Below are 17,762 nucleotides of genomic sequence, written 5' to 3'. Positions count from 1 at the left end.
ACAAATTATGAAGAGCCTCTAAAAGCCATTCTAGGTAATCAAATGATCAAGTGGCTAGCAAGTTCAACCCTAAAGCTTAGTAGGGTCAATTTTCAGGATGCTGCACCATTCTAAGTAATTCAGACCAGATTCAGAGGCCAATTGACAAATGCCACAGTTAAAGAAAACATCTCAATTTATTAAAACTGTTACCAAACTTAAGTGCTTCTAAATGTACACAAAGAGAGTATACTCCACAAATGTCTCCAGTCACATTTCTTAGAATAAATTAAATTGATACACCACCAAGAGTGTAACCTATATAAAATGTCTCAAGTATGTAAGTAAATTATTATTTTTTAATAAGAAAACACAGTATAATATCTTTTATATAGTCATCTGACTTCTAGTTTTATACTGCCTTTCTTACTTTCATAACCACTGTCCAGGTCGTTATCACAAGTTTCATTTTATCCTTTTATACTGCATATAATCTTATAAGAACAAAGCAAAATATTAATAAGTAAGTAAGTAATAAGCAAATCAACTCAACTAAGTATTTAGGCCATGTACCCAATTTTCTATATAAAGCTAAACGAATTTAGTTATAACCAACAACTTTACTGAAATGTTGTGAGGGGTTATGCTCAATATTAATAAAACTTAGCAAAAAATTCACTTTGTCCAATAAATAAAGATCTATTACGAAGAGCTGTTTTAAATCATAAAGCAAGCTAGCCTGCCACTAGTGGTAATGCTCTCAATTTGTATCTAATAAGGAGTGTTACTCACGTGTCCTGCATATTGTCCAAATTTCTTCCTTAGCCCAACAGCCAGGCCAGTAAGACATTTTGCTGCCAAAGCCACCAACATGACATTGGTGTCCTTTCCAACAACCTACAAAGAGAGGGGAAGAAAGGAAAACAAAACAGTCACAACTCTGTAGAAGAGAACTAAAAATGCATTCTTAAAAGAACTCTGCAAGCTGTTATGCTAATGGATAGCCAATTTTGTTTCCTACAAAAGAGGAAAAATTCTTCCTTGACTATTTCAAATTTGAGGGAGTCCTTTTCATTCTGTTTAGTCTCCTATCTTCAAATTCTACCAGTAACACATACATAAAACCACAACTTCACATAGCTAACTCTCCGTTAGTGGTAGTTTGGGTTGTCACCATTGCACAACTCTGCAGGAGGGGACTCTGATATTGGCAGAGAAGCTGCAGGGCTGCTGACTTTGCTCTGGGACAGGAAAAGCCAAAAGACAGTATATCTCAGAAGAAAAACACCACAGGGCAATGCTCCAACGTTTATATCCAAGGAGCACCAGTAGAAGCTGGTACAGGTACCTTCAAGAAGTCCATGGGGACTCTAAGTTGCAAATGGCACTGCAACCTTTCCTCCGAGGGAGCTTCTGGCCTTGTGGCTGCCATTTTAGATACCTAATGATCGTCAAGTGTGCATTTAGAGTCTCTTAGAAGAGTTCTCTCCAGCATTATTTATACCACCACCCTGCTTTCACTCTTTACTCTTTTCCCAGGTAGAAATAATGCTTGGATTCCATCTTGGATTTTATTTTGTCCCAAAGATCTTGAATTCCCTAAGCAGAATGATTCCATAAGCAAAATGCTTCCTTCCAGATTCCCTGAATTAAAAAACCCCTAATGCATAGTACGCAAGGAAGTTCCAGATGGCACTTACATGCACTCCCTAAGTGCTAAGGTGTAATGATTAAGAGGCAAAATCAGCATTTATTAAAAACAAATTAGATGCCATAATTTTACAGGTGCTTTATAATCCTTTTGTTATTTAATTTTTCCACCAAAAGCCTTAAACTAGGTAATATTATCAAATTTTGTAGACTTCAAAAATTAAATACAGATTAACTTGCTCAAGGTCAGAGCTAGCAAATGTGATGTGATGTGATTTAAACCTAGCTATTTTGACTCCAAAGCTTTTGCTTTCTTTACCAAAGCATATTCACACTATAAATTCATGTTATTGCAAATTCATTTTTCTTATGAGAAGAGAGATGAAATCAGGGTCCTAATAAATATTTTGTTAAATCCCTAACTACTATAAATTCATAGAGAAAAAGCTTCCATTCACTTCTGTATTAAACTCACTAATGGCATTCATAAATGTTTGCTCTTTTTTTTAACCAAAAGAACATGTCAGGAATTATTTAGATGCAAGACTTCATATTTAGCATATATATTCTAGGAATGGTCACTGAAAACATGCCAGACCCCATTCCAAGAAATCTTAATTCAATGAATCTGGGATGGGATTTGGAACTAGTATTTTAATATAGCTCAAAAGAAAAAGGCCATTAATCATTCCTATTCTTGGGAGAACAGCTTTCATATCCACCATGAGAGCGATGACCAGTGGGAGCTGAACCCTAAACAATGATGGTCCTGATGGAAAGTCTTGAAGAGGATCCTGTGAATCTATTATAGTTCAAGATGGCTAAGGGTTTGAATGAACCTTTATAAGGTGATGGACCAGGTCTGTCTGTCTTCAACACTCATTGTCAAACATCGCAGTTTGATTAAACAAGTTGCTCTAAATAGGGAAATGGGAGTGGGGAAGGTGTAATGTATTTATTTTTAAGAAAAACAGCATATACATGGTGCGGTGGGGGAGGACTCAATCCAGATCTGAAAATCTCCACAACTCTGTTCTAGACTAGGAAAAGGAAGCTATAGCTCACAGTTAATTTAACCAAAATAATGGGAAATATTCTATAATTAAAAGTGCTGGGGGGCGCCTGGGTGGCTCAGTGGGTTAAGTCTCTGCCTTTGGCTCAGGTCATGATCTCAGGGTCCTGGGATCGAGCCCCACATAGGGCTCTCTGCTCAGCGGGGAGCCTTCTTCCCCCTCTCTGCCTCTCTGCCTGCTTGTAATCTCTCTGTCAAATAAATAAATAAAATCTTAAAAAAAAAAAAGAAAAGTGATGGGACTTCTCCCATAAATCTAGGCCTACAAAATGATTTTAAGCACAGTTGATCCTTGAACAATGTTAAGGGTTAGCAGCAGTGACCGCCCCCCTACAGTCAAAAATCCACATATAATATTGACTCCCCCAAAACTTAATTACTACTACAGAAGTCTTTCTGATAACATAAACAGTTGATGAGCACATGTTTTGTATGTTATATGTATTATATTCTATATTCTTTTGATAAAGCTGGAGAAAATAAAATGTTATTAAGAAAATCACAAGGAAATTACATTTATAGTACTGTTCTGTATTCAATGAAAAAAATCCATATGTAAATTGACCCATGCAGTCTAAACCTGTGTTGTTCAAGGGTCAGCTGTAATTATCAATTTGTATTTATTTTCAACTAGTAATGTAAGCCACTAGTTAATAGTAACTAAAACAAAACACTCAATGACAAAGTCAGAAATCAATGAAATCCACCATGTTTCTAAACCATGTTTAGAAAACTACAATGAATATAAACAGGAAGGGGGTGGTAAATGTAGAAAGCCCAAGTGAAAAAAAGGTTAATACCACAAAAAAAGCTAGCAAGCATTTACAATAAAATACCTTGAAGACCCAAACCTTAAAGATTTAAAATATCTACCAGCATCCCCAGGTAAATGGCCAAGTCAAAGAAGGTACTGGGGGGAAGGTAGCATAAGGGGTAGGGGAGAAAGTATCTTATAAATGAAAGAACTATAGCCTGTGAAAACAGGAAAGCCCACAGAATATGCTAAGCCATGTGACAACTTGAAAGAAGACAGTTTAAGAAATAATTTCCAGGGGGGGATATGGAGATGGTGGTTGGGTTATGGGCATTGGGGAGGGTATGTGAAATGGTGAGTGCTGTGAAGTGTGCAAACCTGATGATTCAATGACCTGTACCCCTGGGGCAAATAATAAATTATATGTTAATAAAAATAATGAATAAAGAAAAAATAGAAATAATTTCCGGAATACCAAAAGGAATTTCAAAATGAGTAGTTCTGCATTACTTGTATTAAAGGCAAAAAATTGGGAGCTTAGTGGGATTACTTGATATAGACAACAGAGCGAAGAGACCATTTATGGATGGATAAGGGATCCATCTGTAGCCTATTCAGTCTCATTCTCTTCCATTTCCTCATTTCCCCATTTTTGACAAGTCTCTGTTAAGTCACCATAATATGGAGATGAAGTTTGTGTTAACATCCAAGTAAAATCGCATAAAAATTTTTAAAATGCCTTGTTCCTGGTTTATTTATACAACTGAGGTTAACTTTTCATTGTTTTAAATATTTTAGCCACAAAATTAAATTTCTCTTTACTTGTTTGTAAGCCTTTAATCACCTCCCACTCCACCATGGGAAGAGGGAGAAGTTTATCACAGAAATCCATTGTTTATGACTACTCAAATATAAAATCCATATCCTCTCTGTAAAGAATATAGCAAGAGTATATTTATATTCAAGTGCCAAGAGAAATCACAAAACAGTATTTATCTGAACAGCTAATGTCCTAACAAAATGCATGTGGAGAACATCAATTAAGATTTGTATCATTAGATAAGAAAAAAATAAAAGCTTTAATCTGAGGCACTGAGAATTCAGGGACAAGTAATAAGACTACAGATAAAAATTATACGCCGGGGGCGCCTGGGTGGCTCAGTAGGTTAAAGCTTCCGCTTTCAGCTCAGGTCATGGTCTCAGGGTCCTGGGATCGAGCCCCGCATCAGGCTCTCTGCTCAGCAGGGAGCCTGCTTCCCCCTCTCTCTCTCTGCCTGCCTTTCTGCTTACTTGTGATCTCTGCCTGTCAAATAAATAAATAAAATCTTTAAAAAAAATTATACGCTGAAATTTATAGAGAGAATCTTAAGTTCTCAATGCCACTAGAATCTCACTTCCCTCTCTTAGTGCCTTTCTACCTTTTATCTTTCCTCCCATGCTGCAGGTTGGTGAAATCTTCTCCCTCTACACAACTACCTTCTAATTAATCTTGCCTGGGTTTGGGGCTCTTCAAGATTAGAAGACTGAAGACTAAACAAGATTGGGAAAAAATCGTATCTCTGCCTCCACGTCTCACTTGGAGGGAAGCATGGGAAGCGGACTATAAGAAAACACAGCCCATCCTCATTACTCACGGATTTCATATTTGCAAATTCACCTACTTGTTAACATCATCACCCCCTGAATCAATACTCGAAGCACTCTCCTAGTCATTCATGGACAAGCACAGAGCTGTGAAAAATCTGAGTTGCCTGGTGTGCACATTCTTAAATGAGTATGAACCAAGTAACACTGCCTTCTTATTTCAGCTCTCATACTGTAAACAAGTATCTTTTTCATGGTCTGTTTAGTGCACATTTATTTTTCTTTCTTTTTTTTTTTTTCCATTTTTGTAATTTTTCTTGGCGCTGTCACTGTTTGAAATGGCCCAAGTGTCGTGCCGAAGTGTTCTTAAGCGCAAAAAGGCCTGACACAGAAATTACTTGTGTTAGATAAGCTTTGTTCAAGCATGAGTTATGGTGCTGTTGGCCACGAATTCAGTGTTAATGGATCAATAATATATATTAAGTGAGACCTCTTCAAAGAGAATAAAACAAGTTACGAATTGACTGATGGATGAAAATGTTGAGACCAAAGAGTTCAAGAGCTCTAGCCCTGTGTTTCCTTAGCAGCAATTGGGTCCGCATTCACTAATTCAGTGTTGTGGTGACTTTAAAGAACATGGCTACTATGAATAATGAGAATTACTGTACATACATGGGCATACAACTAGAGATTAACTCCCCACACCATTCTAATCCTCTGTAATTTTAGGCCGAAGAAGCAAATTAAACAAAGTTTTCTCTATTCAAGAATCTATCTTTAGAGTTTGTTCTTAAACTCTATAACTATACCAGCAGTATTTGATCTATACTTTGAGATTTTATGAAAAGCCACTATATACAAATTTACCAACCAGCAGCAAAAACAAAGAAGTATTTCCTAAAAGCATTTCTTTCTTATTTAGCACTTGCCTGCCTTTTTTTTTTTTTTTTAAGATTTTATTTATTTATTTGACAGACAGAGATCACAAGCAGGCAGAGAGGCAGGCAGAGAGAGGGGAAGGGAAGCAAGCACCCTGCCGGGCAGAGAGCCCAGACCACAGAGCAGAGAGCAGGACCCTGGGACCACAAACTGATCTGAAGGCAGAGGCTTTAACCCACTGAGCCACCCAGGCACCCCAGCACTTGTCTGCTTTATAATGACCACACATCCTTCACTTTACATGCAGATATACAATGTGGGATCATGTGTTATCTAATGGGAAAATGTTCTTCATATTTAACATCTGTCCCATTAAATAGAGCCAATTTAAATAGTTCACCCTACAGAACTATAAAATTGGAATATTTGGTTCTACATCACCAAGACCATCTTTTTCTTGAGATTCGTATATGCTACTAGACAGTATAAAGCAAAATGATAATAAATAAAGACTGAAAATCAATCCCTCCAAACTAACCTAGGGCAGGCATTTTAAACAATCCTTTACAAGGGTAAGCCTATAATTAGAAAACCACTGATAGTGTTCCTTAAATGGAAATGTAGTTGTGATAAAAAAAAAGATGACTGATGGGGAGAAACTCAAAGGCCTGGTCTGTTATCAGGTTACCAGTGTTGACACTTTTTAAGATGTTATTTATTTATTTATGTGTCAGAGAGAGAGAGAGAGAGAGGGCATGCACGCACACATAGGCAGAGTGGCAGGCAAAGGCGGAGAGGGAAGCAGGCTCCCTGTTGAGCAAGGAGCCTGATTCAGAACTCGATCCCAAGACCCTGGGATCATGACCTGAGCTGAAGGCAGAGGCTTAACGGACTGAGCCACCCAGGCGTCCCCTCACTTACCTTCTTTAATGCTTTGACTAAATCTGCATAATCGCCTGCTTCCAGTTTGGGGTTTTTCACTAGTACTTCCACAGCCTCCAGAGCTTCTTTCCTCTCTTGCCATTTTTTTGCCTCCTGCAATACACAGAATGAGTTACTCGTGGAACAGTAATTAGGAGGCAAAATAAGAAAATATAAGTCTATTTCTTGCATGCTCCTAATTCAAAGATATGTCATTATTTTTTGTTTTCAGAAAGTTTTTTCTAAAACTGGTTAAAAAACAAAACTGCAAATCTGGGCAGCCCATCAGAATATTTTGCTCATATATATAAAATTTTGTCCATACATGTTAAGTATTTTCGTAACATTTCATAACCCTAAGTAAGGTTCTATAAGCTAAAGAATGGGATGCCATAGACTTCCTTCTCATTTTCTAGGCAAATGTTAGTAAGCAAGTCTTAAACAGGAAACATTGCTAGAAAGTGTTTCTAGCATATCTCATAGTGGCACAACTACAGGAGAAAGGAACTTCCATACTGACAACATTAAAAAGATCAGAAAAAGACAATCATATGACCAACAAACAAAATTGCTCTAATCCTGGTGATCTTATATGTTGGTGGTACAATGCTAATTGTTTTGTTTTATGGCCACAAAGTAGAAAATACTCCAGTAGAGATCAAGCAATCATTCGGTAATTTTGCATACCCACTATCTGAAAGAACTGGGGATACAACAAAGGTGACAAACTTGCCACTCTGGAGAAGATGACAGTGCGGTTTAATTTATCAAGTATTTGTTAATCAGAAGTTAATGGGGGACTGAAGGAACTTGCCAGCAGAGCTAGGAAGATCTGTAGTAAATAACTACTAGGTCATGACCACCATGAAAAGAGAAGTTCAAGCTGCTTTGGTATTATAGCAAGAGGACTCAACCTACTTTAGGCTGCCAGCTAGGATCTTCCCTGAAAGTGATCCTTAAGGTGAGATCTAGAGGATGAAGAAGTATTATGGGGTGACTCAGGAGAATGTTACAGACAAAAGAAACAGCATATATTAGAGTCCAGAGTTTGGGGGGTGTTGAGTGTGGCACACGTGATTTTGGCAGAAGTGCAGGATGACAGGAGCATGGAGTGAGAGGAATTAGAGAAGGTAAGGCTGGCAAGGTAAGCAGGGACCTCAAAGGTGCCTTAGATGGCCTCGATGGCTATAGGATAACTTCAGACATCATATTAATCTCATGGAAGCCACTGGAAGGATTTCAGTGAAGCAATGATATGGGAAGATTTTTATTTTCAAAAACAACAGCTTTGATTACACTGGGAAATATGATGGGAAAGAGACAAAAGCAGAGACAGGGAGTCTTACAAGAAGACTACCATGGCACGTAGGGCAAGAGATGATGGTGGTTGGGATAAGACTGTTTCTTAGTTGGGGATAATTGTGTCTCTTGGGGTATATTTAGCATAGTCTGGAGACATTTTTGGTTGTCAGACTTGAGGAATGGTATTACTGATATCTGGTGGGTAAACGGCAGAGATATTACTAAACATCCTCTAGCGCACAGAAAAGCCCCCCCAAACCAAGAATTATCTGGCAAAAAATATCAACAGTGCCAAGATCAAGGAACCCTGGTGTAAAGTAGTGGCAGTGGGATGGAGTAAAGAAGATGAATTTAACAGATATTTAAAGATAAAACCAGAGAGACAATGAGGAAAAAGGAGAAGGCAAGAATAATGATCCAGGTTTTGGCAGGATGTGTTAAAAGAAAGTGCTATAGTAGGTATACATACACAGTAGTATGGGGACTGACTGACACTACTAGGGAAGATATGGGGTGCAAAGCGGTGTGCCAGGAAAAGGACTCAGCAGAACAATCTAATTATAATCAAGGAATTATTTTAAATGAAATAAATGAAAGAAGGTTACCATTACTTACAATTTTGTCATAAAAGTCTTTGGGAAGTTTGGAAAGAATTTCTACTGCTTCCAAAAGCTCATAAGCATCTATCTGTGGCACCTCATCACCATCATCACCACCTTCCAGGGGAAAAACAAAACAAACCTTAAAAATGGATGGAAGGTTTTTACTTAGCTAATAGTTATCACTCCTGTCACACCCTGATGAAATCTTGATATAGAAGGAATCAGTTATTAATGCTATAAATGATTGATATTTTGTTAAATGGCAGTCCTATAAAATGTGTCTAGTAAACATAGGTTCTTGAGGTAGGGGTATTCTTGCTAATTTTCACAGAAACCGGTGTTTAAAACTGGCTTACCTCCCTCAGCATCGCCACCAGCTGACTGTTGCTGTTCCAATTTAGCTTCCAGTTCTTGCTGGGAACGCAGGAATCGACTTGGTTTAGGAGTACCTGTTGGCAATTTGACCCATTCTTCTTCTAGTTCTTTCAACTACAAATACCATAAAATATTTTTTAAAACATACCTACATCCTCACCTTTAGAGAACATACTTAACATTTATATTTACTAACATCAGAACCTAATTTCTTATTTATGTGGTTCTAACAGGCCAAAAAGGAAGGACACGTTTAAAGTGTATATATTTGGAAAAAATGAAACAAGAAACCAGAGAGGAAGACAAACCATAAGAGACTCTCAATCTTAGGAAACAATCTGAAGGTTGCTGGAGGGGAGGGGAGTGGATGGGTAGGGTAACTGGGGTTATGGACACTGGGGAGGGTATGTGTTGTAATGAGCACTGGGTATTATATAAGACTGATGAACCATAGACCTGTATCCCTGAAACAAATAATATATATGTTAATTAACTGAATTTAAATTTAAAAAATTATACCTTGGTAACATAAATCAAACTGACATATTACTACTGAAGATGTATGTCTAAGCAGTTAGAAAAAAAATAAAATCCACTTTTTAGGACACTAATTAGTTCATGACTTCAGATATATTTATATCAGATAATGTCTCTAAAACCAATTGTAATAAAAAACAGGTAAAATGCATGTTGTCCAAACAGATATTAAGTCCTGCCACCCAAGAGCATTACAAGGGATCTTTTAAATTGCTACAGACTCAACACTGATGTGCAGGAATCACTGAATGCATGGTATTTAACTTGAGAGGACAAAATAAAACCAGAGACAGCTATGCTCAGAAAAAAAAAAAAAAAAAAAAAACTGATTTCAAAATTAAGAATGAAAAATAGTTATTTGTAAGGACAGAATATCAACAACAGGAAGGAAACACCGTCATATTAGTCTTATGCAAAGACAACCAAAAAACTTTGTGCCTCACCTGGACAGAGTTTATATTTTGTAACGGGGGTCTCAGAGCATCCCGAATCCATCTGTAAATCTCCACAGCAATTAGTTTTGCTTCATCTCGAACAGCTTTTTCTCGAGACTCAAAGAGTTTTGGCAACACTTTGATAATTGGCTTAAGCAAGATGATTTTGGAACCAAATTCACTAGAAATAAAACATTGGGGGGAAAAAAACCAAACTCGTCAACATGCAACATATTTGGGCAGTGTTAGCTTTCATTCACTCAAACATAGTTCTGTACTTATTATATAGTAATAGTTGAGCTTTTTTAAGGCAGGGGGAAAAAAAGGAATTCCTAACATCTATGTTTAGATATCACTCTTCTAAGAGTGTTATTTAATGCCTAGGGTCCAGAATATAAAAATCTTAAAACTAACCTAGGTAATCAGGTTAGGGATAATTCAAATCTATAAAGGACCAAACCTGTATAACATCTTAAATATACATGTATATACATATAGAAGATTAAAAACATAAATCAGTTTATTTAGATGACTGAAATCTAAATATTTAGATGAGTGAAATTTAATTGCAGTAAGTTTTTTTTGTTTTGTTTGTAAAGATTTTATTCGTTTCTTTGGCACAGAGAGAGACACAGAGGGAACACAAGTAGGGGGAATGGGAGAGGGAGAAGCAGGCTTTCTACGAAGCCCAATGCAGGGATCAATCCCAGGACGCTGGGATCATGACCTGAGCCACCCAGTCGCCCCTTGTAGTAAATGTTTAATAGTTCTTACGATTAAGGTGGTTCATTCAACTTGACAGATCACTAATCCTGGCAGCATGTGCTTCACTCTTGACTTCGAAGCTTACCACCTGTAACTCCAGGCAACCTACATCTCTCTTTGCTTCAGTTTTTCATGGGGAAAACAGTTGCATTCTGACTTCTTTTAAAGAGGTAGTACATTTAACCTTATATATTTGTTACATTTTATATTTTTAAGTTCCTAACTGGCCAAATTTAGCTTTCTGAGTCACTGTTAACATTTCTGCATAACAAATTCGGAGCAAGAGGGATTCGGTTATGAAACAATACCAACATTCTGTAGCAGAACTCATAGAGTTGACCCTTGAACATCACAAGTTCAAACTGTGCAGGTCCACTCAGACATAGGCATTTTACAGTACAGTACTGTAAATGTATTTTCTCTTCCTTATGTTATAATAACATTTTCTTCTCTCTAGCTTACTTTATTACAAGAATACAGTATATACTACAGATAACATACAGAATATGTTAATTGATTGTTCAGGTTATCTCTAAGGCTTCCAGTCAACAGTAGGCTATTAGTAGTTATGTTTTAGGGATGTCAAAATTTATACACAGATTTTTGACTGCATGGGGGTTAGTACCCCAACCCCTGTGGTGTTCAAGGGTCAACTTATTTATCTACTACATTATTATTTATTTACCTAATGTGTATAAATTTATCTCCTGTACACAAATGCAACAAAAAATTTTAGTAATAACTACTGACATACTCCAAAAGGCTAGAGGAGGCAGAAAATATTCTCCTTCAGAAATGATATTTAAAAAGACATGTGGTTATATAGTTTAAATATAGATATCATAACATGAAAATAAACAAGATGATCTCCAAGATTTCCTTTAAAATCCCCTTTAATAGAAAAGAACATTTTAATTTGGCTCAGTTGACCTTTAAGACTAAAGGAAAAATAAGAACTTAGGGTTATGAAACAGGACACTCAACACTGTGCCTGAAGAACCTAACATCAGGGATCTTGGAGTCTTCCTTTAAAATTTTAAATTATCAGATTTGTTTCATCAGATTTTTTTGTTTCACTATCCTGGCCTAGTGAAAGATGGAAGACAAACCTACAGAAGAGGTCCACATGGGAAACAGATAACTAAACAAAACTTAATCTGGTTACTAAATATATTACTATAGAAAACCACCCATGGGAGCGCTTAGATGGTTTAGGTGGTTAAGCATCTGCCTTTGGCTCAGGTCATGATCTCGGGGTCCTAGGATCACAAGGCCCAAGTAGGGTTCCCTGCTCAAAGGAGTCTGCTTCTCCCTTTCTCTCTGCCCTTCCCCCTCTGCTCGTGCTAGCTCATTTTCTCTCTCTCTCTTTCTCGGTCTCTCTCAAATAAATAAAATCTTACAAAAAAAAAATAATAAAGAAAACCACCTATGGGTTCTAGAAGCCTGCTTTAGGGGCCACAGAACATTTCTGATTTCCTGAAGCTCTCATAAACACAAGTAGTTTGAGTACTCTGAGGAAGATCTGGAACCTAGGATTGAACAGTTTGGCCTCAAGGTTCTTTTCTTTTTAAGATTTTATTTATTTGACAGAGACACAGTGAGAGAGGGAATACAAGCAGGGGGAGTGGGAGAGGGAGAAGCTGGCCTCCCACTAAGCAGGGAGCCTGATGCAGGGCTTGATCCCAGGACACTGGGATCATGACCTAAGCCGAAGGCAGACGCCTAACAGACTGAGCCACCCAGGCACCCCTGGCCTCAAGGTTCTTGAAGGTCCCAGAAAGCTATCTAATTCTACAATAGATTCTGAGATGCCTTAGGACAAATAAAGAATCACACAGGGATGGAACTAAACTACAACATCTGAAGGAAGACAGAAGAAGATACACCTAACTTGCTCTTTTTCTATACTTATTTTCCCAGTCAGCTTAGAAGTAAAATAATTAGAATTTACAGCATTCTGAATTAGAAACTTCTAGTTTTGGGGCACCTGGGTGACTCAGTGGGTTAAGCCTCTGCCTTCGGCTCAGGTCATGACCTCAGGGTCCTGGGATCGAGCCCTGCATTGGGCTCTCTGCTCCGCAGAGAGCCTGCTTCCCCCTTTCTCTCTACCTGCCTCTCTGCCAACTTGTGATCTCTCTGTCAAATAAATAAATAAAGTCTTAAAAAAAAAAACAAACCTTCTAGTTTAAAGGCAGATTATAGGGGTTCCTAGGTGGCTCAGTCAGTTAGCATCTGCCTCTGCCTTTTGGCTCAGATCACGATCTCAGGGTCCTGGGACTAAGCCCCATGCTGAGCTCCCTACTCAGTGGGGAGTCTGCCTCTCCTTCTCCCTCTACCCCACCCCCTGCTCATGTTCTCTCTCTCAAATAAAAATAAAATCTTTAAAGGCTGATTATAGCATAATACACATTTTTATTAAGAGATCCATTACTAAGGACAGAACATATCTATGGAGATAAGCACAGTTTTTAAAAAATTTTTAGGTTTTATTTTTAAGTAATTGCTATACCCAACATGGGGCTTGAACTCAAAACCCCAAGATCAAGAGTCATATGCTCCACCAACTGAGCCAGCCAGGCACCCTGAGATAAGCATAGTCTTGATAACCAAGTCAATTCAATAAATTTCTAAGATGACAGATTGAACACACTATTTACTACTCATAAAACCACACCCACTATACTGTACTAGGCTTGAAATGAGGATATATTTATTACACAACAATCTAAGTGAAAGTCAAATTTTATAAAAGTACTTTATGAACCAAGCAAAAGACAATGTAAAAGTTTAAAACTTATAATTTCAGGATCATTTAACAAATTTAGGAATTTTGGTATTTCTAACCAAAGCAAGCATTTTCTCCAAGAAGTAGGTCACACACAAAATTGCAAGAGAGCTGAGCTGGGATGGTCTTCACTCTCATAGGTCACACATTTAGGATTTCACTAGAGCTGCTTTCTAAAGTTTCTCATGTGGATAGTAATGGGGACAGGGTATCAGATTAGAAGGACTGCCAAATTGGAACAAAACAGTGGTTTGTCTAAGTCAGAGTTCCATAGCAAATTACAGCCACTTGTTCCTGAAAGAGATTTCATTCATGAAAAACTTCACTGCCAAACAACAAGAAATTTTTGCGTTGAAAATAACTTATTGCATAAGAGTAAAAATTACTTTCTATTTGCTATTGCTGTGGTTCTATTTAAAGGCACAGAGCATTTACTTCCACTTTAATAAAAAGGCATCAAAACAAAACAAAAAGGCATCCAAATAAAGGTCTGCTTTAGCAAATAAATAATCTTTAGCCAACATTTCAAAGTTGGTAAATATGCTTGAGGATAACAAGCTTTAAATATCCTGAGGAGTGTTTTTCCATGAAAAGGCCAATTCCTAATTTGAAAACAGGTCAGAAATCTCCCCTGTTCATCTTCATTAGAAGGGGATTTAGACAAAATAACTATGCAACACCACTTGAAGGCTAAGATTACTGAATAGAAAGCACCACACTTGAGGAATGACTTTAGCTTTCCCAGGTCAATTTTCCGGGTTGGTGTGGTACACCAAGTCAAGTCCAGCAGTTTTCATTTCTGTTTAAGCCAGGAACTCAAACTCAGTTGAGATATTCTAGGGCAGAGAACTAAAGCAACAATTCTTACCTTAAGGCTTTCCTCAGTGTCTCTATGCAGGCCACTACTATCTTGGGGTTCTTGTTGTCCAGGCCTTTTAGGAGTTCCTCTTGCACAGCCTCGCCTTTCTCAATCTCTATGAACATTAGACAAATCTCAATGCCTAGCTCCTTGGCTTTGGCTTTGGGTTGGTTGAACACTTTACTTACAACACCCGACACAACTTCACCTGTGGTTCTGTAATATAGAGCACAAACACCACCACACTCAAAAACACACTTTAGTAGAAAGAACTAGAAAAGGTCATGGGTGGGGGGTACCAAATACTTTTTAAAATGTTTAGAAATAAAGTAAATGAGTGTCTAATTTTTTTCATTTATGTTCAAGAACATGAAAGACAATCCTACACAAACCATGTTTAAGTTTAAGACCAATCCTACACAAACCATGTTTAAGTTAAGTCACACCAGGCAATGACACAGAACCTTATCTTCTCTTTATAAATGTAGAAAATTCAAATATGAAAGCAAAAATCCTTTGACATTCCATTATTCTGAGAAAACTACTTTCAACTATTTGGTACCCATCCTTCCAGATTTATCGCTCTACATGCAAGAGCAGATAGATATACATACAGATATATTTTTCAAAAAAATAGGATTACAGAGTTCTTGCTTTTTTGAAAAATTTTTAAAAGGTCATTTTAAACATTTCTTAGAACAAGAGAATGTCTTCACAGAGGAGATGGATATGTACCTTTAATAACAAAGGGCTGCTCCTGATTCCTTGGCAAGATTTTACAGTAACTTTACTACTTTGACTTTCTTCTAAATTAAATAAAACCTGTACCATTGGAACTCAGAGGAACTGAGTGGGTTGGGGCTACATGTATTCATCAAAAAAGTTTCTGGTATCAGAAGAAAAATGCAATTTAAAAAAAAGCAACATTCTCACTAATGGCAAGGGAAACTCAGTAATACTGGTAACAAAACTGTCAGGTTAATGATTGTCTTTATTGGTATAATCTTTGAAGTAAGTCAAGTATATATTTCTCGTGCAATTAAGTTGAGCCCCCACCCCTTTTTTATGGAGGGTTCCTTTCAATGACATTAAGACTAGCATTAGAAAACCAGGTTTCTGAGGTATGGGAGAGTGGGTGATTAGAAACCTGGATCATTTGCAACAGAAGTCCAACTGGCCAGGAGTCAGAGAAGCTGTTTAGTTAGCAACGTCTCTCCTAAGAGGTAAAAATGCCTAATCACCACAGAGAGAAAGACATGTTTCTCAGATCACCTTGCTGGGAAGCCTTGTAGAAAGAGATTTTTGTACTACCCAAATGCTTTCCACTGAAATTCTGTTAATTCCTTTGCTAACACCCTGAAGTTTCCTCTAAAACTTAGTAGAGATTTTTCCCTCTGGTTTAAAGTTAATTCCCATACGGAAGACTCAAAAGGAAACTTGCTCATCAAACCTTAAGCTATGGTTTTCAAGATTTCAATTCTAATTTGTTCTTTAGAGATCTCATGTACCATTTAGGTTTTTAAGAGTAGATAAGAACCAAATGAAAAACTACCAAGGAGCTATGAAAGTAAGAAAATTAATATCTTCTAAAAGTGCTAATAACTAAGGACAACGATCCACAAACATACATAAATTAATTGATGCAGCAACAGACAAGGGTTTTACCAGAATAGCTGGAAAGAAACAACTTACTTTCCTGCTACATGGGCATTTTCAACATAAACAAGTGCAGCTTCTAATCCTTTCAACTGAACCACTGCGTTGGAATCAGTCACAAATTTTTTGATCAGTCCCAAAAATTTGGACCATTCTGGGCTCTTTTCATCCTTTATTTTCTGGAAGATCTTCAGGGCCTCTTCATACCCACTTAACCTTGCTTTCCAGAGCTAAAAGAAAAGAATTTTGAAACAAAACACAATTTAATGATATTATTATCTACTGTTAATTGGGGGTGGGGTGGGATGACTGCCCTCTACCAGGTAATTTGAATAAAGGACCCCATGATTAGAAACAAAAAAAGGTTAAGAAATTCAGAGTTTTCAAAGAAGATTAGTTTATAAACTTTTTTTGGTTAGTTTATAAACTTTTTTTTAATTCGCAATATTCTTTCAAGGCCATCTAGAATTCTTAACAGGTCACTATAAACGTATCTCACTTTGTATCCAAGTATTAGTTCTCCCTTTTTTGTAATCCGTAAATTACAATTAAAGATGTAATGATTTAAAAATGAGATATCAAGGGCGCTTAGGATCCTCAGGCAGTTAAGCGACCATCCCAACTCCTGATTTCAGCTCAGGTCATGATCTCAGCCTCGTGAGGTGGAGCCCCGTGTCAGGCTCTGAGATCAGCACGTAATCTGCTTGAGATTCTACCCCCAACCCCACTCACTCAAGCATGTGAGCTCTTTCTCTCTCAAATAAAATCTTTAAAAAAAGTGAGAAATCATCCTACTGCAACAGTCTCCAAAGCATGTTGCCTCTCAGCAGTATCGTGTAATCATCAGGCGCTCTATACTGTACCACAGAGGGTCAACTGCTGAAAAAAACAAGCCAATGACACTGAAATCTGAATTCAGGAAAGTCTTACCTTGTGTTCACATTTCTGATCAACCGGCAATTTCATCCACTCACTGTCATCTCCCATTGTGCTTCCAGTTTCTCCTCAGAATTAAGAGTAATTCCTGGTCAGAGAGAAATCGGTACCTAGTTAAGTTTACAATCAAACAGTCTTGTAAGACAAAATGACTTTTCTGAGATTATTATTTTAACATGCATATACCAGTAAGAGTAAAAAAGCTCTTTCTTTGGTCAAATGCCCATTTAATTCCATTAATCGAACATTTAAAAAGTGAAAGAAAAAAGTTAACGAAAAAAATCTATGGGGCGCCTGGGTGGCTCAGTGGGTTAAAGCCTCTGCCTTCAGCTCAGGTCATGATCCCAGGGTTCTGGGATCGAGACCCAAAACAGGCTCTCTGCTCAGCAGGGAGCCTGATTCCCCTTCTCTCTCTGCCTGCCTCTCTGCCTACTTGTGATCTGTCAAATAAATAAATAAAATCTAAAAAGAGAGAGAGAGAAAAAAAAAAACCCCATGAAATTAACATAAAAAAATATCTAAATGAGGGGCGTCTTGTCTGGCTTAGTCTGTAGAGCATGCGACTCTTAATCTCAGGGCTGTGAATTCAAGCCCTACACTGGGTGTAGAGATTACTTAAATAAATAAAACCTAAAAAAAAAAAAAGACAAGATACTTATATATTTTCCCAAA

The 17,762-nt window shown here is 37.4% G+C and overlaps 1 protein-coding gene across 3 annotated transcripts in view; it reads right to left on the bottom strand.

Moving 5' to 3' along the window:
* Positions 1-17,170, bottom strand: part of LOC111149599 (cytoskeleton associated protein 5) — a 69,422-nt gene extending 52,252 nt beyond the window's left edge. For 2 of the 3 annotated variants that reach the window (XM_022506739.1, XM_022506740.1), the window contains exons 1-8: positions 17,085-17,170; positions 16,191-16,384; positions 14,508-14,714; positions 10,099-10,270; positions 9,100-9,232; positions 8,757-8,857; positions 6,840-6,953; positions 772-876 (exon numbers count right to left, since the gene is read on the bottom strand). In XM_022506739.1, the coding sequence (XP_022362447.1) occupies positions 772-876; positions 6,840-6,953; positions 8,757-8,857; positions 9,100-9,232; positions 10,099-10,270; positions 14,508-14,714; positions 16,191-16,384; positions 17,085-17,141 (1,083 nt within the window). In that variant the 5' untranslated portion in view covers positions 17,142-17,170. Of the gene's footprint in view, positions 1-771; positions 877-6,839; positions 6,954-8,756; positions 8,858-9,095; positions 9,233-10,098; positions 10,271-14,507; positions 14,715-16,190; positions 16,385-17,084 lie in introns of those variants that run through there. The other variant, XM_022506741.1, reaches the window with a different exon arrangement.
* Positions 17,171-17,762: the final 592 nt, after the last annotated feature.

The sequence above is a fragment of the Enhydra lutris genome, unplaced genomic scaffold (genome assembly GCF_002288905.1).
Source record: "Enhydra lutris kenyoni isolate GAN:26980312 unplaced genomic scaffold, ASM228890v2 scaffoldscaffold22, whole genome shotgun sequence".
NCBI lineage: Eukaryota > Metazoa > Chordata > Mammalia > Carnivora > Mustelidae > Enhydra > Enhydra lutris.
This window is presented reverse-complemented; position numbering and strand designations above follow the sequence as displayed.